Source organism: Gallinula chloropus, assembly GCF_964237585.1.
Source record: "Gallinula chloropus genome assembly, chromosome: 14".
Lineage (NCBI taxonomy): Eukaryota > Metazoa > Chordata > Aves > Gruiformes > Rallidae > Gallinula > Gallinula chloropus.
The window spans coordinates 13,448,482-13,473,630 of NC_140099.1; the positions used below are offsets into that span (position 1 = coordinate 13,448,482).

General features: G+C 39.3%; 1 protein-coding gene across 1 annotated transcript in view; it reads right to left on the reverse strand.

Annotated features, from left to right (window-relative positions):
- Nucleotides 1-25,149, reverse strand: part of STARD9 (StAR related lipid transfer domain containing 9) — a gene marked incomplete at its 5' end in the record, with an annotated part of 97,171 nt that overhangs the window by 19,920 nt on the left and 52,102 nt on the right. The window contains 12 exons of the mRNA XM_084270444.1: nt 115-598; nt 3,632-3,822; nt 11,536-11,583; nt 13,502-13,608; nt 14,623-14,705; nt 15,571-15,708; nt 16,507-16,558; nt 20,232-20,411; nt 21,123-21,197; nt 22,005-22,082; nt 24,251-24,348; nt 24,744-24,944. Of these exons, the coding sequence (XP_084126570.1) occupies nt 115-598; nt 3,632-3,822; nt 11,536-11,583; nt 13,502-13,608; nt 14,623-14,705; nt 15,571-15,708; nt 16,507-16,558; nt 20,232-20,411; nt 21,123-21,197; nt 22,005-22,082; nt 24,251-24,348; nt 24,744-24,944 (1,735 nt within the window). The remainder of the gene's footprint in view (nt 1-114; nt 599-3,631; nt 3,823-11,535; nt 11,584-13,501; nt 13,609-14,622; nt 14,706-15,570; nt 15,709-16,506; nt 16,559-20,231; nt 20,412-21,122; nt 21,198-22,004; nt 22,083-24,250; nt 24,349-24,743; nt 24,945-25,149) is intronic.

Below are 25,149 nucleotides of genomic sequence, written 5' to 3' on the forward strand. Positions count from 1 at the left end.
CTATGAGGTTGTTTCAATATATTGAAAAACATTCTGGATTATAGGTGGTTGCTGAAAATACCTCAAATTTCCATAATTTTGAAAGTGCAGAGGAATTGGCAGAAGTTAACTTACCCGGCTACCTGGGGCAGATGGGGATTACAGAGCAAATGCTCCCTGTGCTGCAAGGAACTTGAACCCAATGACTTCCTTCTCTTTTGCAACTGGTGATCCGAAGAGGGACATACAGCAATATTGTCGTTTAGGACTTGGGATTGTTTCACACACTCTTCACTGAGCCAGCAGCTAGCTTCCAGCTGCCTTAGGTTTTGCTTGGCTTCCAATAGCTTCTGCTTTTTGACTATCCTTTCCAGCTGGAATTTAACTTTCTTCCGTTTTATGTTTCTTTCTGCCTTTTTTAAGGAGTGTCTCCGCAAAAGCTCCAGCTGCACCAGTCTCTTCTTGTTCTGCTGTAGTAGGGAAGGGCAGATTTCCAGGCCAATGGTACTCTGCACCTCAGCCTCTGCACACAGTGTAGACTCTGTTTGCACTGCAAACTCCCTCTGCCGTTGATGAAGGGCAGCCAGCCGTTTATTCTCATTTATGAGCCACTGCTGGTCTGTTAAAGAAACAAGGATTGAAAGAAAGTAGAAAAAAAAGTAGGAATAACATCATTAGCTACTATCTTGTTTGTTAATTTAATCAGCCTCCAGTGGTCATTTGAGAGCCTAATTTCTATGCACATAAAGCACAATCTTAACAAACCATTTAGAGAAAAATGTACCATTGCAGTACCTCCCTCAGTAAGTGAAAGCCTCTTCACTGGGATATGGACTCAGGTAACAACAATGTTAAGGTATAAGCAGGGGCATAGCTGATACAGCTAAGGAGAGTGGTGGATAAGACTTTGTTTGTAAGCAAAAAGTATAATGCATTCCAATTTCTCCAAGATTACACTCAAACACCACCTCAATTTTGTTAAGATAAAATGGAAGCTTTAAAAGGCCTGAGTTAATTCTGTGCACTTTTCAGACAATAAGGGATATATTCAACTTAGTGAAGTATGACCTCGTTAACTTTTCACTGTGAAACACGCTTCTGCTTTAATTACTCTGTGTGAGCTTTATATTTGTTTATTCTAAACAGAGCCTCTGCATTAATGCAGCAAACAGAATTCCATGCACGTGCTAACGAGCCTTCGGCTAATAAAGTCCTATGCTCACTTCTGCAATCTTAAAATGTCACTGACTTCTCATCACAGCATTTCAGTGTTTTATAACTGTTCTAAACCAAACATTTCCCCTTGTGCCTTTTGCTCCTTAACGTGACTGAACCAACAAAATCCACCTACAAAGTATTTTCTCTCGCTGGGTATTTTTCCTAATACCCAGTTGAAAACTCCCCTGGTGCAACTTGAGGCCATTTTCTCTTGTCCTGTTGCTAGTTACTTCCGAGAAGAGACCAATTCCCACCTCATCACCACCTCCTTTAAGGTAGTTGTAGAGAGCTATAAGGTCTCCTCTTAGCCTCCTCCAGACTAGCCAGTTCCTTCAGCCACTCCTCATAAAACTTGTTCTCTAGAACCTTCACCACCTTGATAAGAATCAATTCATCATTGTGAGGAGGCTCACCACAAGATGGGAATCATACTGATAACGCACTGATGTTTCTAGTAGTTGCTAGGTTGTTGCAGTCTCTACACTAAATCAACGACTTTTCAGCTTCTCACACCCTGCCAGGTGCCTGGGGTTAAAGCATGACATTTATTAGGAATTGAGAGGCATTTCAATCTGATGTCATGAATGAGGGCTACCGGTGGGCTACAGCTGGGTTGCAAGAGGGGAATTTTAGACTGTGGAAGTAGGCAAGAAGTCATTAGTGCACAGGAATTGTCAGCATCACTTGCCTGGTAACTACCAATCTGGTTGAACATACTACATTAGTGATCCCTACCACAATGAGTCTCCTGCCCTGCTATGTCGGCAGCTCCATACAAAGCAGATGCACAGAACCAGGAATCCTAACTCTGTGGTTACTCTATGGATAAAAAAGGAAGCCTTTTAGTAGTTAGTTAATTTTTCTTAGTAAGTTTTTTTAACTTTCACATAGGATGTTTTTTTTCTCAACTCTCTATTTCCAGATCTGTCCTCATTAGTGTGTTTCTAGCAAGCAGAATATTTGGCAGATAAAAGTTTCCTGCAACAGAGCTGCAAGCTCTAAGTTGCTAATTAATCTCTTCTCACAAACTTGCCTGTGTCAGGAGCTGAGGTACAGAGGGTGCAGACAAGGTGAGCTTTGGAGGGTTGCCAAGTGAAGAATAATATTTGGCCAGTAAAAGCTACCTGCCTGGCTAAGCTCCACATGAACACAGAAGAAAACGCAGAACTAGATGGAAGAGAGCCATGAAATAGAGATATTTTGGGGGAAGTATCCTGGTTTTCTGTACTATCTACATAGCTGAAGTCCATTTCTGCTACACCTCTCACTACAATTTCTTTTTAATCTCTTCATTGTGGCTGGCATAATTAAGATAGCAGACTGCATCAGTTTGGATCTGAGAAGCTTCCAAAAATTCACACAAGTTTTCTTCTTCCAGGAACCAATAGGAGGTTTTGCCAAGTGGGAACAGTGCCTTTGACATAGGCATACTTGGCTTATTGAGAAACATGGATCAAAATCATTCAATAGAAGGCAAACTAGAGAACACTGTTACCACCTAAGATGAGTGTTCAAAAAGGATCAAAGTGTTTCCAAATCATACTATAAACTCATTAGCAGTCAAGTCCAACCCTAAGAAGACTTTCATCTTATATTTAATCTTAATTTGTTGCCCTTCTGTTTCTATCACTGAATAGCTTCATAGAGGTTTCTTCAGACTTTAAAAGGGTGGGGACACTTAGAAAAAAAAGCCACTGAAGTTCTTTCCTTTAACTGGGTCTGGGATTTTATCTCTGAACTTCAGTGTAACACCAACTTCCCAGATACGTTTTCTTTGTTTGACCCATTTTCTTATGCCACAGCCCTATTTTTCCTAATGAGTGAAATTCTATAAAAATATGTGAAAATGGTCTATACTGTTACAGGTGACCTCATCCATGAAACGTGTACAGAGTACCTCAACCAACACACGTGGTTATTTCAGAAGTGCTGCCTGGTTCCTATCACATCCTGTACGAGCAGTTTTCCCTGAGAGCTTACAGTAGGAACTACCCCAGCGATCTCAATTTCAATCTCCCAGAACTACTCATTGGGTGAAGCACAGGTATATCACAAGAGAAACTTTGAAAGCACCAGCAGGTTCAGCCTACACTGCAATATGGCAGAGCTGCCTTATCGGTATGAGCAGAGCAAAGCTGCAGGGAGGCAGGATGGGGTACAGCCTGGATACAGGAGGCTCAGTGCTACTGGGGAGCAGCATGATGGTGTCCCTCTCCCAGCAGTGACCTGCAGACCTAATTAAACAGTGCACTTTAGTCCTGTTCAAGCTTAATAATTGGCCTGAAGGGAAAGGCAATTATAAAAATAACCTACTAATGAGTCATAAATAAAAGTTCCACACATAATATAAAGCATAGCTAGGACAAAACATCAAGAGGATGAAAGAATACAGTCATTGAAGGAAAGTGAGAGAAAGGAAAAGGCAGATACCTACTTTCTTGAATCTGCTGGTTGATTCGTGCTTGGTCATTTTCTAGTTCCCTCTCTGCTTTTATCTGTCCTCTCAGGATCTGCTGCTTTAAATCCTCAACATAGAGCTGCTGCCGTTGAATTTGTTTTCTGTGGAAAGCTTCCTGGTCTCTCAGTTTCTGCTTGTACTCTTCATGCACAGCATCTATTTCTCTGCTGTTAGAAACATCGACAGTGAATTTAAACCAGAAACACATACCAACCATTCGTAATAAAACCAATCATCTTACTAAAGACAGACAAAATTCAAGGTAACGTTCTATTCAATAAGGGTGGATTATGACACAACCTCGCGATGGCAAAGCAGCTGTGTAATCACAGAATCACAGGAGTTGGAAGGGACCTCCAGAGATCATCGGGTCCAACCCCCCTGCCAAAGCAGCTCCCCAGCTCATATGGCACAGGGAGGCGTCCAGATGGGTCTGGAATATCTCCAGAGAAGGAGACTCCACACCCCCTGGGCAGCCTGTCCCAGGGCTCCCTCACCCTCACTGGGGAAAAGTTCTTCCACATGTTGGTGCAGAACTTTCTGTGCTCCAACTTGAGGCCATCACCCCTTGCCCTGTCTCCACAGTCACTGAAAAGGGGCTGGCCATTTCCCCCTGCATCCCATACTTCAGATATTTATAAACATTAATAAGGTCCCCCCTTAGTCTTGTTTTCTCCAGGCTGAACAGTCCCAGCTCACTCAGCCTTTCCTCATAGGGGAGATGCTCCAGGCCCTTAATCATCTTTGTAGCCTCCTCTGGACTCTCTCCAGGAGATCCCTGTCTCTTTTATACCAGAGAGCCCAGAACTGGACACAACACTCCAGGTGGGGCCTGACCAGGGTAGAGCAGAGGGGGAGGATCACCTCCTTCACCCTGCTGGCCACACTGGTCCCAGCAGGCTACAATCCTGTAAGAATAACAAGTGCCAGCTAACATGAAAGCTCTTGTGATGAAGCAGAAAATATCATCACCAGAAAGATAACAGGAAAAAGATTTTTAAAAATGCTGTCACTTTTCATCGTAGATCTTCCAAAAATTAAATTGGGGGGGAAGATGACATTGTTTGCATTATAAAATTTTATAACCACTATATTTGTCATCTGGGTGCTTCAAACTGCTTCACAGAAATGACAAACATTCCCCTCTGCTTTCAGATCACAAACATCTAACCTAGAAAGCATAATGGGCATCGTTGAGATTCACACTGACAGTCTCTGGAAGTACCAAGGAAAGAACTTGATCACACTGATTTTCTGTTAGATGCAACAGCGGTATTAGGCTACTGCTTCTATATTTGGAGCAGAATTGTCATCAAAAAAGTGACTAACCTGTGAAAAAACTGCTTTACAGTGCTCTCCAAGATATTTAGTTCCTGACTGTGTGCCAATATTTTACACACACATGCACACACAGAACAACAATCAAAATAGTACCTATTCTTAGTGTGATCCATGATAATATTCCAAATAGGAATATATATGTCCTACCTGTCCCTGTTATGACCAGAAATTCTTAACATTAGTTATATTATATATAAAGGTGATATATCATCTTTACCTGTTGTTTTGTTTTTAAACACTCCATTATTATACATAACCTCAGTAAATTAAACCTTGATGTCTTGAAAAAAAATTTTAAAATATATTTTACTAATAAAGTAATTGATGTAGTCATTGTAATGACTTATACTTTTACAGAGAAGAAAGTTATCAAAACCCCAAAGATTCCCTGAAGATCAGAAGAAATTAAAAATATAATATCAAAGGGAATGCTTTGAAAACATCATGTTGTTTGTAAAGTCATTACCAATATAAGCTCACCTATAGGAAAAGAGCATTTGACCTTTGCTACAGAGAAATTAATTTGACATCTCTAATTAGAGTTTTGACATCTCTAATTAGAGCTGTAAGCATGTGTTCAAAGCAACCTTTTCTACCGCAACAATTTTGATTCTGTCAGCTAGATTAGCAGACAAAACAGATGAAAAAATGAAGTAGCCAAGGTCTAAAAATCTGCTGAAGTATCATTACATGGAACATGCATTTCACTTTGTTAAGAAGCCTTACTGCATAAAAGCCTTAAGGTTCCCAAGAAATGACAATATTACTGTGCCTCTCTCACCAACCTGAGGAAAACTGAATTCAGTTTGGTTTTAATGTTTACATAAACACAATGCTGGTGAGAATAACTGAAAGGGAACATCATCTGTTCAGCTGTCTGGCATGATCCAAGCAGAGTACAAACTTTTAGTCATCTGCTAAATGGTTTGTGTCTGTTTGGGACCCACAGGAACAAATTATAAGAACAGGCAGCTCCAAGATCTGTTTGTCCTTGGCTGGACTACAAAGATGCCAACAATCTGTGATTTGCAATCTTTCCCCTTTCAGATAAACTTTAATTGATCCTCAGGAAATAGGAGTAGGATGCCTCATTTCTCATTCAGCTGAAGTAGGCTGGAATTGATACTTCACTGCAGCACTGAAATGCTTGTGTGGCCATTACAAATCTCCATCTGTTCAGGTATTTGCGATGTCACCAACTGCTGGGAGACAAACCCAGAGGTTAAAGTTAGACCTGTTCACTAACAAAGAATCCCTTTTTGACCACAGTATTAAACCTAAAGGATCTCATTTAGGAAAACCTCCCATGGTTTTACTGATAACTCTGAGGGAGGTTTTCGCTGAAGGCGGCTTCCAAGTTACTTTCCATATTTTCCAAGGTAAATGTAATGAAGCAGCCATATACTCTGAAGGTTAAAGCACTGACTTGAGACAAAATCTCTCCGAGATCCTGGAGCAGCTATATCACCTCTGTGCTTTCATTACTTCGGCTGCAAAGTCTTTAGGGCAAGGACTGCCTCTGGGTGCCTCTGCACTAATTCTAGCAGAGCTTTGATGCCAGCTGAAGCAATCTCTGGCTGGTATGTTAAAACTAATAAACCTTAATAGCAATTGTAAATGTTAAGTCTCTGAGGGTAGCCTTATGATGGGGTAGTCTTTAACCTGTTTTGCTGATAGCAAAAGAAAAAAAGCTCTGATTCCTATGGTGGTACAGAAGTTGAAAAATGTTTTGTTACTGGACAATTGCATGACCTGGGACAAGCCACTTAGTCTGAGACATGTGTGGAAGAAGGAAAGTGCATTCATCTAAGAGGAGCGATGAGAATCCATCAACATGATCACATATCAGAAGCCAGGTATCAGGAGAGTTGATTTCTGTTAATTTATCATTATCAGCATTACTTTGTATGAGATTGGGGAAAATGAGTTAGTCACTGCTAATAAGGCTGAAAAGCAGAGTATGCTAGTCAAACAGCAGACTAAGAATTATTGCTCTATAACTGTTGACTAAAACTAGATTAAAAAAAAAAATTCCTCTTACAAAATGCCTCATATTCTTCCTAACCATGACTTCCAGCTCTCAGCCATCCTTTCAATAAAATCGCTCAGTTCAAGCTGTTGGCAAACTGAAACCAAGAACATTTAAGTATATGAAACAACGCAGTGTTGAATTTCTAGCCTAAGAGCTCACAGTGCTCGTAGAGGTGGTTAGGTAGCATCTGTTTATAGCTGGAAAAGGGCCACAAGCACTTCACATAATTTCCAACAATGGCTGAAAACACCCACCACTACCCCCACCCCCATTATAAAGTATGAGAGAACAGGGAATGCAAGAAATGCACATGGAAGCTTGGTGTTTGCTGTTCTCAGCAGCACTGGCATATTCCCTCATGCGTGGTAATGGCTTTGTGCTGAACTAACGTGAAACTGTCAGATCCTTTCCAAGAGGCATATGTGTTTGCACACAGAGCAGGACGTGATGCAGGCCAGACTGGTGGTATTAATCACAGCTCCGTACTATGACTACACCCCAAAAAGGCAGAGTACAGAGGCCTACCCAGACTTCACTTTAAACAGTGGAAAAACAAACACGGCACAGCAACCATTACACTATTGCCACTGCTTTGCTTCTGGTTCTGCAGCCAGTTGGTACAGTTCTCTCTCTAAGGTCAAAGTTTCTGTAATAAAATACTGCTGCTGTATACAAATTGCAGTTCTGCTCCTATTTCAGTGCCTCTTTGTCTCATCTCCTGATTTTTACCAGTACAAAACAAAAACCGGACAGGGCAGTAAAGACAGGGCTGAATACAGACTGAACATTGAACACCTTTCTATGAAGTTGCTTCTTCAAGATGGTTTTCTCATGCGGAACAAAAAGATAACGGGAACTGATGCAGAGACACTTACATAATACAGGTACGCCAGAAGATGTTTTTCCTCTGGCTGTGAGAGCAAAATGACTGGCTGTTTTGGTTTTCTCTCACTCTCCCCCTGTCACAAACACTGCTGAAACCAAGAGCATGAAGTAAGACTGCTTCCTTTTTACCTCTGAACATGCTATGTCATGTTAACACACTCAGACTCAGCTGTCTTGTGGAGACAACATGAGAAACTAAATTAAAGAAGTGAGTGATGATGGCCCAGAAAAAAAAAAAAGAAATAACAAATCCACACACACTTCATAGCCAAAAGAGATTTAAAGACCAGACACTTTGCGTAATATGCTTGGATGAGTGAACGAAAAACAAATATCTATCCACTTAACATAAGAATTTAGCCATGTTCTCTAATAGGTAGATGAGAACCCTCATTTCTTTCATCTAAAGCATCTTAAATCAGACAAACTGTTACATTTAGACTTGAAAAACAGGAATACTGTGAGGTATACGAATCAAGCACAGCCCAATTTCTGCTATTGCTTGTATTCCTGTCTTCCTGTATAAGCAATGCACACTCGGTATAGTTCTAGCAGGAATTAATATAACCTCAGGGCAAAGATCCAACAAACAGCTGCATTTCTGTAGGTACCCAGGCATATATAAAATCTTAGTTTCACAGGACAGCATACTTTGTCATGCAGCATATTTAAAAACAAAAAAGAAAAAAGAAATAAAAAAACCCAGCCCTGCATAGAATTTCATACAAGCATGCAGATTTCTAGGTGTACCAAATGCAGCAAGAAGTGTCAACAGTTACCACCTCTCCTCCAAGTAAACCTTTAAAAACAGCAAGTAAAATTACAACAACAGAAAGACACCAACCTTAAACTAAAGACAATCACAAATTACTGAGAAAATGTTCACTTTATACCAATGCTGCTGGACTGGCTTTCCATCTCATTTTTCTCTCCACAAAGTTTGCGTGACGCATGCTAAACGAACCATCTGTAAATCCACATATTTTTTTTCCCCAGCCTGTTTTGTCGTCAGCTCCCTGGGATCCTATTGTGCAATACTCCTCCCCTCTTCCCCAAACACTTCTACTGCTGATGCAGAGGCTGGCGGCTGCTACAGCATAATGCAGTTTTCAGTAACTATGGCAGCAGTAGCTCTGTGGAGAGGCTGAATGCCTTCTGCAATAAAGCCTTAAGGCTCAGAGAAACTCAAGTGAAAATAACCGCAGCTTCTAAAAGCCAAATTTGCTAATCTTCCCAAAGGAAAAAATCAGGCAAGCTAGCAGTCCTTCTGTCTGCCTGAGTGCTTCAGTCCCATTTTTCTTTTACTAATGATGTTTTCCAGTGGAAGAAGAGTTAATAACGAAGCAGAGAAAAAAGATGTTGGTGAGGCATTTTGGACCCTTGTAAATCCTAGCACTGACAGCTATCACAAGCCTGGGTTACAAGCCTAATATACATCCCCTCCCCCCACAATCCTCCCCCTTCACCCCTGTCCAATCCAGGGTGCTTCCCGCAGGGCCTCAAGAGCATCACACAGCAGCAGGAACCACGCAGCTGCATGGAATCACAGCTCTGCTTCAAACCTGTCTTTCTCCTCCCTAAAGCAAGGGGAAGAGTGGCAAAGGAGATATAAAGACCTTGTGTAACACCTCCTCCAGCCTCCCGAATGCTACTCACACAATTCATAGCTGAAGATAGGGGGTGGTAGGCAGAAGGTGGGAACCAGAAATCAGTCGAAACAACCAGTGGAGTCAGAAACCTTTAGAAAGGGTAATTACACACAGAGTAATCCCCTTTACAGAAGTCACCATAATGTGAAATACCATTTAAATTTCTTATTAGCTGGTTTGCTTACAGAAACAGCACACCTATGCATTAAACATATATATATTCTTTTACCTTTCCCTGCAAATCCTCACTTTTTTTTTTTTTTTTTTTACCAAAGCCCCCAAAACCAGCAGTAAAGCAACAACTTAAAGGCAACTTTAAATACATTTCTAAACCAGACCTCTTTCTGGCAAGGAGTCACGGGCACAAGACACAGCCACACACTCCAGTAAAGGTCAGCACTGCCTCGCTAAATTCCAGTTGAGCTGGAACTACAATCTATCACAGGTTTTCCCCTTACGAATTCAGTTATATATAGAACCAGTTAGTTCCTCTGCTAACCCAGTACAAGTGCTTCTGCTGTAAGCTGTGGAGTTGCTGTAATTGACACAATCAATTTCTCTGAAATTAATATTTGAGAGATGCAAAAGATTTCTATTTGGAGAAATTCAAAGTGCTCTACAATGAAAGCTGTTAGTAACAACTCCTAGTATCATTTTTTACAAATGATATGCTGGATATGCTAACTATCCCACATCAGGATAGTAATGATGTTGTGTTCTCCAGCATCAGGTGTCATAATTATAGGTACTACTTCCTCTCCAGTTCAGTAGAACACATTCTTATAAGATGATTTCACACACACCCCAGTTTAAGAATGTTGGTATTTTCAAGGAAAGAGAGCTTAAACATGTTCCAAGCTGCCAGCATTAATTCAGAGTACTGCTACACCACTGGACTCCAATGGAGCAACTCACCCCCGGGGTTTTTTTTCCAAACCAATGAGAGAACAAAATCAGGGTTTATACTTATATGTGATATGGTATTAAGGCAATGACAGGAGTAAGAACTTCATTATCTACTTACTTCTGGTGATGCTATCATCCCATGACCGATGCCAGTCATAAGCCTTATGCGTGTTTTCTGGCTGACAAGAAACATCAGAAGTTTGAAGTACTGGGGCTCCTCTGAGTAGGGTGTACGACCAAGCAGCCAAGCAAGGCTACAGTCAATCACAACCCTTTTCAAGGAAGGTTTTGTACCTGAAGTTTTAATATTTGGGTGCAATGGTAATTTTTTTTTTTCTTTCTAGTTTCTCAAAAGGTTTCCAACATAGAATTAGAGGTTAAACTGGCAATTCAACCCATGACAAACATGAGAAAAATGTCATCATACTGACAACATGGGAGATAAAGCTGCAAACAATCATTACCATAACATATATGTTCATGAATTCTGAAATTAAAAAAAAATAATCTGGAAGAAAGCAATGTACCATCAGTTCCTGATTAAAGAGCACTTAAACCCAAGGAAGTCCAACAATTTCTGAATTATTTTTGTGTGCAACAGTGCTTCTTTGCAAGAATGAACTATGTTCTATGCTAGGACTCCTTTTTTGGACTCTTCCAAAAAGCCATTTTCTCCTCACGAGAAGAGAAACCAATTTGTCCAAGGAATTTTCAATATACTAATGAATACTCACTGTACATAGCACTGATGTAATATTTAATATATTTAAGGGGTTTTCTATTGTAAATTGGCGGCAGCTTCTTCATGAACGCCTCTCTAGTCACGGCTTTAAAATACACGTTACACATGCAACAAAGGATCAAACCATTTGCACAAGACTAAGTACAAGGAAAGAATATGGTTACAGCTGTGTGTATAGATTCTTGTTTCAGTATGATAAAATCAAATTAAAGCTTGAAGCCTAATTTCCATCTCTACTAGAGAAAATCAGTGCAGCACAGGAGAAAGAAAAAGCCTAGAGGGGCCAAAAAATTCAGCATAACTTAAGACACATTAATGTTCTTACCTTAGTTGAGGAGAAAACTGGTTTTCTCTACAGTTTCTACATTTTTGACTGTAAAAATAAAAATAGGAAATCATAAAATTGTTCAAAAGGAAAACCACTGAAGCCTATTATACTGTAATTTTTGGTAGAGGAAGACTCTAAGATGCAGACTGCCAGCAGCTCAGAGAGCATCAAGAGCTATCAGGTGAGATGGGGGAGAGGAAGAAAAACACACACATAGCTTGCCCTGTTCTTACTTTTTCCTCTAAGTATCTCTTTCTAAGAGACTCAAGACGTCACACTAGGTGGACGTTTTACTGATACAAGCAAATAAGAACTCCCTGTAGTCCTCTTAGACCTGTATTCCTGTTTGCAAAGCAGCTCAGGTAGACCTTTCAGTACTTGAGAGTGACTTTTCTTCACAAAAGCTGGACATTTGAGAGACCACATGTATCTTAGTTTATTCTCATATTAGAGATCTTAGGCTAGATGTCTCAATCACAACCTCCCTCCATGAGCAAAATTACTTGTCTGGACAAAACTGTAGGCTTACTGATTACTGACTCAGCTCTTCCTTTACAATCAATCCAATCCAGTTTACCTTTGCCAAAAACCTGTTCAAGCAGAAAAGACCACCACTGGGTTATGTAAGGTGAGGTACAACTAATATTAGACATAATTTATTGCTTATTCCTGTAAGAGAAGGACATTCATAAAAATTGAGTGAATGCAATACCACAATGCTTTTAATTTACACTGAAGTACCCATTTGAAACTCTCTCAGTAAGCATGAGGGTACCATTAAGCAACGTAATATGCATAGTCCTGCATGTCCAAGTGATTAAAAAACTTGATCAACGCAAATAAATCTGCTACCTGAACAGAGTCTGAACAAAAATCAATTCAATTTTCTTCAGTTTTGTCAGGATAAAATGAGGAAAATCAAGTATGATTCTATGCTAAACTGTTCACAATGCTTCAGGATTTCGGCAGGTTTTTTCTAGGACTGTCAGCAAATTTCTGTGACAAAAAGCTCCACCTCTAATGTGTTCTATTATCCATGTAAAGAGCAACTTGGTATCTACTTTGAAGGTCATTAGACAAGACTTGATTTTAAAATTCTTTTTAAATTTTTACAATGAAAAGAAAAATCACAGCGGCGATGGGTAAAATTTACCTCAGTAAAGCCAGGAAATGAAATGTATCATTGCAGCAAAGGAAATGCAAACGCAGAGATTCAATGCATTAAAGTGAACATACAGAAGGATGAAGAGTGTAGTTGTTCAAAGCAGGTAACATTTTATGCTCATAGAAAACCAAGCTGAGACACTTCCTCTAGAAAGGGATTAAAGACTCCCAGTAGGTCAGGACACCCAAAATGCTCCAGCAAGAAGCAGAAGTATCAACTGGTTATGAATGCAAAGATGGGTGTTTCTTGCCTTTAACTGGTCAATTGAATGTGCCAGGCTGAGAGGAATTAAAAAATTGAAAAAACCCAGTTAAATACAATTCTGTGATCTTCCGCGTCTATGTCATGAGCTGAATCATAGGAGATATATGAATTCATTTTCCTGATGCATATTAATTATAATAATTAAATGGTAATAATTACCTTGGCTAAATCCTATTTAGAAAAGACCATTCTGTGCACTGAAGTAGGAATACTGTGAAAACTACAGATTAGCTCGTAAATCAAACCAGCTATAATGCAGATGTGCAAGTGAACTGAATTAAGGAGACAGTCTCATCCAAGGCATCTTCTTGATTGCGCATCAATATTCATCGTGCATCAATATGTCATTTTGCAGGTCTGTTGCTTGGATATCCTAACACTGACTATTAGCCAATGCATTTTCTCAGACACTTTTGTTTGATCATTTGAAAACATGATGGGACCTATTCTACACTAAACTTAGTTTTGTCTGAACCAAGTCCTGGTTTCAGACATAATCCCACATGAGATACTGTTTGGTTTTTTGAAACTTACTTGTCAAGAGAAGAAAGGATATAGTGATGGGAATGGGTGCAGCAGCTTCCATCCAAGTTGAGCCAGTCCAAAGCTCCACAGCTTAGGATGGGTTGGGTTTCATTAATCTACAAAACACACAGCATAAGAGCAGGAAGAAAAAAATACCATAGACACCCAGGAGCTTCCAAATTATCATTAATACCGCTGTTTCCTAACTACTGACTGCAATGCTGTATAATACCTCCCATGCGAATTTATAATCTCACTTACACTTCTGCTTAGTGTTCAATAATTTGGGAAATTGCTAAGTATTTGTTACAGAGGACACCTCTTGTAGCTCTGTTTTAATGCACTACATGCTTCATTAATAAAGAAATTAAGAATGAAAACAAATGGAAGTTAAGCCCCTTAGCTACAGAAGTGAGTACAAAAGTACAGTCGAGTGGTAGCAAGTATAAAACATTATTAAATTACTATCCAGTTTAAAAGGTAGATTCCTGACAATATCATTCATCAATATGGTTATGTCCTAAACCAGAAAATTTGCATTCTTCAAGTTTATATGCCAGTCATTTTAAGAATTTATTTTTTTGAACCATTATTGAACTAGCTGACCAAATAACATATTGCAGTAGTTCGTTCCTGAGATTAACACACCATGAAATATTTTATCTATTTCTGAGGTATGTAACAGTTAAGTGCTTTCAGAGTCAACAATACTCAAGAACTTCATCCCATAAATTTTCCATTTCTTCTAGTATATCTCATTCACAATGGTGAAATGACAGAGAAAGAACATAATTCAGAAAATTAGCAAATGTGGAAAGATTCTTAACTGGTCTTTTCACTGCGGCATTCCGCCTTTCTGTTTCAATCCTACTGTAGTCATGACTTGAAATAGGAAACACTAAATTATTCAAAGGATCTGCATCATTTTTTGCTATGCACATCTGAAAAAAGCACTAGTGTCCTCCCACAAAGGGTTTAGTGTCATTACAGACCACTAGATGGAGGAAATGAAGCAGGTGAATACGATGAGGAGAAGAAACATTAGCTACATCAGGCTTGCTTTTAAGAGGGAAAATAATTAGGAAAATCAATCAAGAATTAGGAGAGAAAAATACAGTTTTAGAACTTACTGATCTTCTTTGTCTTAAAAGGGCAGCTTCTGCTGGGTGATTGAATCTAAACTTATGAGACTTGCCAAGGACAACAAGGGCCCCTGTGAACAAAAATTATTAGAAATCTACAGAGATAAAATTCAGCAGTTGGATCCTAGAATGTTAGCAGTTTCTTAACTCCAGGATACAGACTAGAGCACCCGTACACAACTATAGAATAGTATGTTGAAAAAAAAAAAGATTCTGACCAAGGCAGAGTAAAGAATTATTTTTAAAATCTGCCACTATGGAACAGCTGAGTTATCATTTTGCAATGACAGCATCCAAGCAAACTAACCTTGGAGATTTCTTCAAACTCAACAGTAAATTCCCTGTTCATGTTAATGACCAGCATACTTAATGTAAAAAACATAACCCACCCACTGCTGGAAACTGGTTTTTACCACTTATTTTATCTTTTTAAGAGTCCAGATTGCTGCAAGTTGTCAGAAACTAGGTTGGATTTTTCATTTTACACAACCTGGAAAAGCCTGATCCATTTCATCTCAGCATGTTCACCACAGCCTATGATTCAGTGGCTAGTACCCTCCACCTCCACACACTGAAAGTTTGAAGGTCACCATATTCCATAATGACCCATCAGTGAGTAGCTGACTTAGAGCCAGCCTCTACTACCTTCAATGATAGTGCCTCTGACTACAGGTCTTCCCTTTTCAGAAGGCTACAGACTACTGCTGCCAAAATGGGTCTTAATATCATTGCTTATATCTTCATTTTACTGTCCATGTGGGACTTATTTTCTTTGTCCTAGTCTGGAAGCTCTAGCTATGGATCAAAACTAGTGCTAGGCAGCAGGAGACTCAGCAATCTATTTCTTAGGTCTACGTGAGTTCCATAAATCCTTGTCTCTCAACTCCAGCGGTAAGTTGATTACAATGCAGCATTCACAGAAAAAGCAAGCCTTACCTTGTGATAGACGACATGATCCAGTGACTTCACATCCATTCACAGTACAGAGTGCGCCCCGAACTGGTCGCAGTGTCACAATCCCACAGTTGTTGTCTATCATACAATGATCCCTCTCAATCCACCGACCCTGCAACACTACAATGTATAGATTTGGTTTATCTCACCTGTTGAAGGGTGGTTTGCACTATTTTCCTCAGAATGAAGTACCACGCATTGTTTTAGACTACAAACGCATACTTCACTAAGTAAAGCTGAGATTCTGCAAAGTTTCAAATTTTATCATAAAGTTTTCTCTCTCTATCAATAATTTCTAGCTTTTCAGATTGACCGTTTAAATTACGAACAGAAATTACATTTAAAAATACTCTGAATCATTTGGATTTTATATCTAAAATACTCTGCCCGAGTACAGTGGAAAAGCATTTTTAACATCTTGACAGAGCACTGGAATAGGCTGCCCAGGGAAGTGGTGGAGTCTCCTTCTCTGGAGATATTCAAGACCTGTCTGGATGCCGACCTGTGCAATTTGTCCTAGGGAGCTGCTCTGGCAGGGGGGTTGGACCCGATGATCTCTCGAGGTCCCTTCCAACCTCTACAATTCTGTGATTCTGTGATCTCATGATCACTTGTCCTACTAGTTTAGGATAGAACATATCAAGATTTGGATGCTGGACAAAGACAGTTTTAAACTCCAGTGTAGCACTTCGCAAGTGGGAAGAAAATTCTGAAGAGATCACAATTAGGTAAAGACCACTGACTTTTTGACCTCTTAAACAAAACAGGAAAGTTTTTATTCAAACTTAACTCTTATTTACTACTTACCTTCTACAAAGAAAGCTGACAAACAAACATTACCTATTACACATGACAAATTTAAACCTCTTACTTTGCCCGGACCATATAATAAAATAATGTGTAATATCACTCCCTTACCAATGTCTTGATCTTGGTCGGAATCATTTCTTCCAATTTTGGTTGTTCCTTCCTAAAACAAAAAAAAAGAACTAATTTAAAAGCTGGTTACTGAAAGAACTTTAGTACAGCATCTTAGTAAGTACTGAAATAAATCACCCCTGCATGACAGTATTGTTTAGAGCAAACTCTATCTACTGCTTCAGCCTCCTCTCCACTGTAGCGATGCAATTTCTTCTTATCCTGCAGCTCTTTCAGCTCTTCCTATAAGAGCTCCAGTAGTTGAAGTAACCCTCAGTGGATTTTTGGTCTGTGCTTCAGACAAATATTTGGAATATGAACACATATTCTGATGCTTTGAACTTTTACCATGAAACTTGTTTGCAGAAATTAGATAACTCTTTTTATAAGTATCTGTACGTGAAGAAAGAATTTGCAAAATGATGATTCAGTTCATTAGGCTATTCAGATGTAAATATAACAGAATTCCTATTTTGTATGGGAACTGTGTTATAGATTATTAATTCTTCAAGCTAACTTGTAATGGAGAACTTTTTTCCTGAAGCTTAAATGACATTTATAAAAAGTCTTCTTAGTGATTGTGATATATGGGCAAGTTCACAAATTCAAAGATTCAATGAATTCAGAGAAAAAGAACTGCCTAAGAAGAAAAATCTCCAGAACACAGCAGACTCAAACCATATTGTAGGGCAGTAATGGAAGGGAAATGTTATTCTCATGGTACAGTATTAATAAAACAGAGTAATTTAATCAATACAATGAGAAAAAAATATCAAAAAAGCAATTTTACCACCTGTCTAGTATGTTCCATTATGAGTTCTTCCTCTTTCCTTAGGAAAATAAAACAGGATCATTTCCCAACTCTGAAGAGGCACTATACTTGATTATCATAAACTGATTAGTGAATGCGCTCTAGAATTACTTTACTGGCAACTCTTTCAGTCATATTAAAATTAATCATAGTCAATAAGCTGGTTGATTTTTCTATTCTGATTAGAAGAAATTGAATATGCTGTCTGTTCCAAGTATATTCTAACCTAGATTTAAAGATGAAACCAGATGCAGTAATCGGAAGCCTGAAGACTGGGAAAACTGATTGTTGCAGTTTTGTGAGGCTGTGCTGCTGAGAGGGTTTTTGTAAGCAGCAGTTACAGTTTTCTGCCAGCCTAAACTATAAACAACGAGCAATTCAAGGCCAGAGTCACAGCCTGATAGTGAGCACCTCTGAGAATCACATACAGGAGAAAACAACCCAGGAGCGGCTGCATTTTGCCAGAAGAGAAGGGAATGAGAAGATGTAACGAGCTGTGCAGACACCAAGGCCGGAACAGGGCTGAGGTAGGAGGCGGCCCAGGTTCCGGAGAGAAAGATGCCCCTGCAGCCCCTGGAGAAACCCATGGAAAAGGCTGAGACCCCACCTGCAGCCCGTGGAGGGCTCCACGATGGGTGGAGCAGGTGGAGACATAGAGGAGATGCTGTGATCCTACGTTGGAACAGTCCCTGCCAGCACTTGCAGCCACGAGGAGAATCAGAGACACAGAGATGATCTCTCCCTGTGCTTATTTTGTCTCCTGAGCCTCTAAATATATATTTTCTCCCTTGTCCAACTAGGAAGAGCAGTAACAGACTGACTTTTGTGGGCATCTGGCCTCCAGCCAGGGCTAAACCACCACACTGATGCTGTGCATTATCGTGAAATGATGTAGTTACGGGTATTTATGAGTAAATCACAGTGCTTTTGATCGATGGAGGAAAAGGGAATGGTTATGATTCATCTCATCAAAGAGTTCAGCTACCTGAACCAACTAACAGAGCCCTCTGCTACAAGCTCTGCTGAGACTCCCTTGATGAGGAGGCTGAAAGCTGGATTGTGCCCAGGGCCCCTGCTTTGGAGTAACTATCAAGTTACACATCAGCTTTACATTCAGTCCACTCGACCACAAAACATCCACTGAACTTGACCACAACTTACAGAAAAGTTAAGATCCATATGGCCTTTGACTCACCTCACACAATCAAGTGAGTTAGCAACATGTCTTTCATACAAAGAGAAGTAAAACAACTCCTAAAAGAATTTTTTATCAATTATCTTCCTGACTAAGCACAGAAATAGTTATTGTAACTCCAAAGGAAACCTATTTTTTTCCCCAATATGCTGAATAGCTCTCTGTTAATACAATTTAATTAAAAAAGTATATTACAACAGTATTGACTAATGAAATTCACAATGGTATCCCAGTTAGTGGATTGATTCTAGGGGAACTTAAGCACAACTAAGAATTGCAGTTGAGAATAAGGGTACAGATGCGATACAAGCAAATTAACTCAATTTAAAGAAGAAAATAAACCCAAAAGAGCCATAACAGATGTCTGTGATTTAATTTCTTCAAATGCTATTACTGAGCTCAAAATTCAAATATTTATATTCGTCCCTAATTCAGTGTTTAGTATTCTACCTGAATAAAATGAAAGACAGATGATTTGGATAAAGGATCACACAACTTCACCGTACCATATTGAGGTATATCTTCATATTTGTTGAAGTGCTTTTACAATGTTACTCTCTTCCAGCAGTACTTCCTGACTAGGGGCAGAATTCCCAGGCACATTATAGAATCAAAAAGTGAGATTGCTTTCCCCCTTCAGTTTTGGGAGCACTCCAAACTTTCAAAAAAGTTTGAAGTGTATCTTTTTCTAAAGAAATATAAACAAATCCCATATTTTTAAACTATGCAAAAAAGGTCAGTTACATTATTGGGAAAGCATGGATTTTTGCTAATGATAGCCAGGAAAAGAACAGAACTTAAGGAAGAAAGCTTCCTTAAGCATAGGAACAGCATCAATTAGTGCAGTTAAGCTATGGACTATTGAGAGACAAAACCAGCAACACAATGTTTATTCTACATGATCTGAAATCTAATATATATGATATATGTTGAAGCCCTACTATGTTAGGAGCCACTAATGTTTTACCTTCTTGCTGTTCAGATGAAGGTTAATAGACATCAGAGTCTAAAAGATGTAAAGCACAAAGAAAAGAAAAGGCAGCATCTAGGAGCAAAGAAAAAGGGGACAAAGATGTTATTGTGACAGAGGCACATTAATGACTTCAGAAGGTGACAACCCTTAAAACTAGGCTTCTCCATTAAAATTAGTATTGTTAAATTACTTCAGGTGTTGTCAAAATCAGTAATATGAAAATACTTGCTGCTTCCAAAATGGCAACTTTTTGAATGTAATGCTTTAAGTAGTAGCAATCACTTTTAATAAATATTTCATGGTAACATAGGATTGAGTAGTTCAAGCTGCATGTTCATCAGCACTGGACATTATACCTTGGCCCCTACTTATTACCTGGTACAATTTCCTCGTGCTGGCATGAGAAAGATTAGTAAAGTTTCTCTTTTAACATGATAAAGAACAGCATGATTTTTTTTTCAAGTATTTGCTGTGGCTTTTTTACAGGAGAAGAAAAATCCTGTGTCCCTAAACTATATTAAGTAGCACAAAAGCTAAATTTGGATTAAGATATTTTATCAGTAGGCAGATACCTCATTTTCAACCACATTTAACACATTTTTTGCTAATGAGTGTACCTCCATAGAGGTGCCCATCCATCATGTGACCTTTACTATTTGATAGCTGTTGTAATGCCACCTTAAGCACTTCTCAAAGGAAGTGTTTTCAAATGCATGGGAAAAATAAGGCAAGTGACAATATCTCACCCTGAGATGATACAGCACCACTCCTGTGCTGAGGATATCATCATCCATGGCCATTAGATGAGGCAAACTAGAATCTATTGTTACTCCAGCTTTTTCTTTGTTGATGTCCACACTGTACTCTTCCATGATCGCTTTCCTGTCCGTCCACTTACTTGTCCAGTCTTTGGTCAACTGCTCAATCTTAAAGAACAGGAGAGGAAACTTTCACTTACTAAGTAGTTTAATTTTTCCTCACTGATAAATTTCTTCTGAATGAACAGAAAGGTTTTTTTCCCAGTTAACTGGCTGCAAAATTCCTTCACCAGATGCAATGCAGGTGTATTTCTACTCGCAGCACATTACTGTGGCAACAAAAAAATTGGATAAAAACTGTACTACCACCAGGTAGTAAACCAGCAGGTTTAACGTATTGAAGACTCATCCCCAAAATGTCAGAGTGATATGTGGTCATGTTAACTAGGTATTTTTCTTGCCTTTAAGCAAAATTTAGAATTAAGACCTCCAAAACCTTTCCAAATCACTAGTGATCAAGTAATTTGGTGACTGCACAGTCATTTCCTTGGAATAAATTGGAGGAGTTTGTCTTAGAAGAGAGAACCTCTGTACAATGAATGGCTGGGATATCATAAGACAGCTTTCAAACAAGGATTAGATTGTGCAGACTGAGTGACAGGCAACGGACAGTATCCCATCAAGGAAATGAGACTTTCATCACACATTGGTAGAGAGCACCCAACATGAACTAAGGATGGAAGTTTCCTGCATATTCAGAGAAAACCGTAAAGGATTAGGACAAAAGCATTTTCACTGTGGTTTCAGAACTATGTCAATGACACTCCCCCAGCCCAGAGAAACAGGAGGGAGTTACAGCATCAAGTAGATCATACACACCTTCATTTCATTCTGAAGAACCAGCTCAGTCAGATTTCCATCCTTGTCATCACTCCAAGATGGACTCGAATTCCTCTGTACAAAAAACGCCACCAAATTGTCCATTAGTTTCCTTACTCACAATTGGCAGGCATGTTCTTTCACTCTCCAGGATTTCAAGGAGACAAGTTTGGGAGAAGGAGAGACCAAATACAGACATTTGATGCTGACTTATTACATCTGGCTTAAACCTCTCTAGATACTGCAAGCAAGTTTTTGACAAGAACCAGTGAAAAAGCATTAAGAGAGAGATATCCTGGACTGTAGTTCCAATCTCTCCCAGCAAAACACGCTCACCATGGCATGGAAAGCCAAGACATTCCAAAGGAGAAAAACACAAAAAGCATCAGCTGTGAGAGCTCACAGATATTCACAACTTCTTTGGGGGACAGAGCGTACAGGCAGGGTGAAACCTCCAGAATACTGTTGAGGTCTACAAGTTAACTTTATTGGAAAAGAGGATTGTAAAAATTCTGACAGAGAATTTACAGCAGTGATTAGTATTTTATACTGTCTTGGTGCTTCCATATCCCTACAAATAAAATATTTCTATTTCATGGTGTTTCTGGACAATAAAACCATCCAACTCCATGAAAGACAGGCAAAGAAGTCCTTTCTAATCATTACAAAACTGCTTATACCTCAGGATTATCAATATAATGCCAGAAAAAGGACAAATTACAGAAATGCAGTTAGCCTTAAAATCATCATGAAATCATTCAAAGAGTTTAATTTCCCTCCAGTTACAATAAACACGGAAAGATAAACACTTAAGACTAAAGTAAGCTACTACAGCTACCTAAAGTACCACTAGAACTCTAGTTGGGAAGTGTTCCTACGTACCAGCTCAAAGCTCATCAGCATAGTTTTCAGCCTATCGATTTCTTCTCGCAGTTCTCTGATTAGTTTTACATTTGCATCCTGAAACATTGAGACACAGATGTTGGAAAAATAATTCTTTAAGGAATCCCAGCTTAAGAAATCAAAGCAGAGGTGTTCTAAGAGCCAAGAGGAGCGGAGAACAGGCACACTCACAGCAATACTCCTTGACCTATTCTACCAGGCTTCTGGGATGTTCTGCCTAGGGACAGGTGATTCCCATCTTTGATAGGTTCTCTTTTCCTGTAAACTCCGTTCTGTCTCTTTTCTGAACACAGAACTACCATAGTATTTGTTGCCACCATGACAATAGCTGAATATATCTCTACTTTTATGGATTTAACTTTAAATTTACAGTCCCATCAAGTAAGAAAAATGCTGTTATTTCTGTGATGAGGAGGAGATAATTAGGCTAGAGAAGGCTAAATCAGAAGATCACCCATCATGGTATTAAAAGCCCTTGCAGCTGATACACAAAACCTTTCCTTCCTGCATGTGTGGAGGCATTTATCTCACTGAATTTCAGAGTATGCACAGGCAGTTTCTGCAAACCAGCTTTTTGCAGGCTGTTCAGGGAATCTTGAGAGTCAACTCTGGGCTGCCAGTGATGCTTTGGCTCAGGTCACGTTGCAGTGAGTGGAAGACAGCTGAAGGAATGGAGTTAAACATCTAGCATGGGCTGTGCAAGAGAACAATGGGCACACGCATTGGCAGGCTGAGAGGCTGTATGTAGCAAGAGGCTAACCTAGGAGGACCCATCACAGAGTTGAGAACTGCTACTGCCAAAACCAAGCACATTATTGCTGCCACTAGTGATGTCTAAAAACTAGTTATGGGCACTAACATGGATGAAAATTTAATTTGGGAAACCTTGGATTGGATGGATTTCTTTCTGCCCAGGATTTAACAGCATCATTGGGAAAGCAAATGAATGAAGCACATCACTAAGATACTAGCCTTTTATCTATGGATAAAATCTTGATACATCCAGGTCAAATCACAAAAGACCATTACTTAAGTTGTGTCAACTGTTAAAAGATTAGGAAATGCTGGAATCAAGACCTTTTTTTAAACCTTAATTCAGTCACCTTGAATAGATACACTGGTTCAGTCCTCAAGTTACGTGCTCACTGTAGGATGGCAGCCTCATTCAGGATGCCAGGTGAAGAACGCTCAGTTGAAGAGCAGCAATTCAAGAGTTTTGTATTTCTAGTATGTGTGATCATAGATCTTGGTTACTATGTACTATTTGAATTTTGCTGTGCAGACAAGCAGGATGATTAATTTCCCCGTGTATTATTAGTTTTGTGCTAGTTCTTATCATTACAGTGTCTCAAACCTCCATAATCAATCTGTTTTAACAGCATGCCTTTGATTGGAAGAGCTCATGGTTTTCCCATCTGATAAATGTGGACTGGTGGCAAGGGTGGAAAATGAGGACAAGCCCATATTGAAAATTTGCTTTAAACACCTGGACTAGCACTGAAAAAGAATGCTGTAAGCAGAGGCAGCAAAAGAATCTAGTCCTCAAAGGCAGCATCAGACTCTCCCCTTATTACCCTGCCACCTTTCAACATCTGCAGCCTGTGAAGGATCCCTGTACAACTGGACAGATGAATCTGCCATACAATCAGAGTTCATACCTGGAGTGGGCCTGTTCTGTGCAATGAATGAAGCTGGGGTTCAGTGGCAAAAATTGTTGCCTTGTATTTAAATGCTTCATCATTTTGTGTACTGAAAAGAACACAAATTGAGACTACGTAGGCTACTGTAGGCCTGGCATATTAACTTTTGAATTCTTGACTTTGCAACCTTAGCAGAGGCCATTTAGCACGCCAAAAGGAAGGGTTACAAGGCTTATGCACTTACAGTAACAGGGTAAATAGTAACAAATACCCTGAGAGATCTATGATTCTGCTAACATTTAGGATAAAGACATAGGGTAACCATACATGTCATAACAATTCAAAGAAGAGGGTTGAAACTCAATGGACAGAGATGGAGAAGTAAGAGGTATGAAATTCTAAATGGTTTAAGCTGCAGGGTATGAAGGAAATTATTTCTGTAATATCCGGGCTCCTAATTTAGTTCTCATTACCATAAGAAAGAGAGGTATGAATTTTATCCAAAGAACAGCTATAATGAATAAACCTTATGTAATACATGCAACAAAATGGAACAAGAATAAAAAGCAGAACTCAAGGCCTCACCTCATTCACTCTGGGCTTGTTAATAATATTTTTGGCACTTGAAGCATATCTCAAGGTACTCATGGTCTCATTGTAGCTAGAGCTGGCAGGAGAAATAGCTACAAACAGAAAACAAAAAGACATGCTGTTTTAAAAAGTAATCAGTTTAACCCATCACTTTTCAAACAAGTGGATTTTTTTTTGGTCTTGCTCCTTTAAAAAACAAACCCAAAAATATCCTTGGGGATATTTCATCAAGCACACAGAGAAGGTCTTCTCAAGACTATGATTGTGCTTACAAATGAATAAATCACTGTAAATCAGCTCTACAACCTTGGAAAGACAATTAAGTCAGCATGGCTTTTCATTCACTTGAGTATCCTATGAAGTATTTATGAAAATCTTTACAAAAACAGATTCTAAGTGATATAGCTGTCTTCTCACTATGGCAGAAGTGTATTTTAAGGGGGTAGTGCAGTGCAAAATAGTAACAATGAATAGAAACCAAACTCACTGGCAATCATAATGGTCTTGGAGTTGCCCCCCAGACTGTCCTTCAGAAGCCAGGTGAGAATGGAGTCACGGTAGGGGATGTAAGCTGGTCGCCTGCTCCCACTGATGCTGCCTGTGGAAGGGCTGTCTGCATGACTGCTCTCCGCTTCGCTTGTTATGGTGTTTATGCTCTGGCAGCTGCTGAACATCTGTGAATTTTGTGCTGAAGGAGAAATACCACAGAGCTCAGGAAAGGGGTTATCTTTTTTTTGTCACAGCTATTTAATTTTCTTAGATGTCATTACAGTTTATGAAGATACTACCTGGCTGTTCTGTTCTGCTTTTTGTTGTAAATATAAACATTAAGCCACAGTACACAGTGACTGAGTCCTATGCTTTTATCACTACCCTTCAATATAAAGAACTGC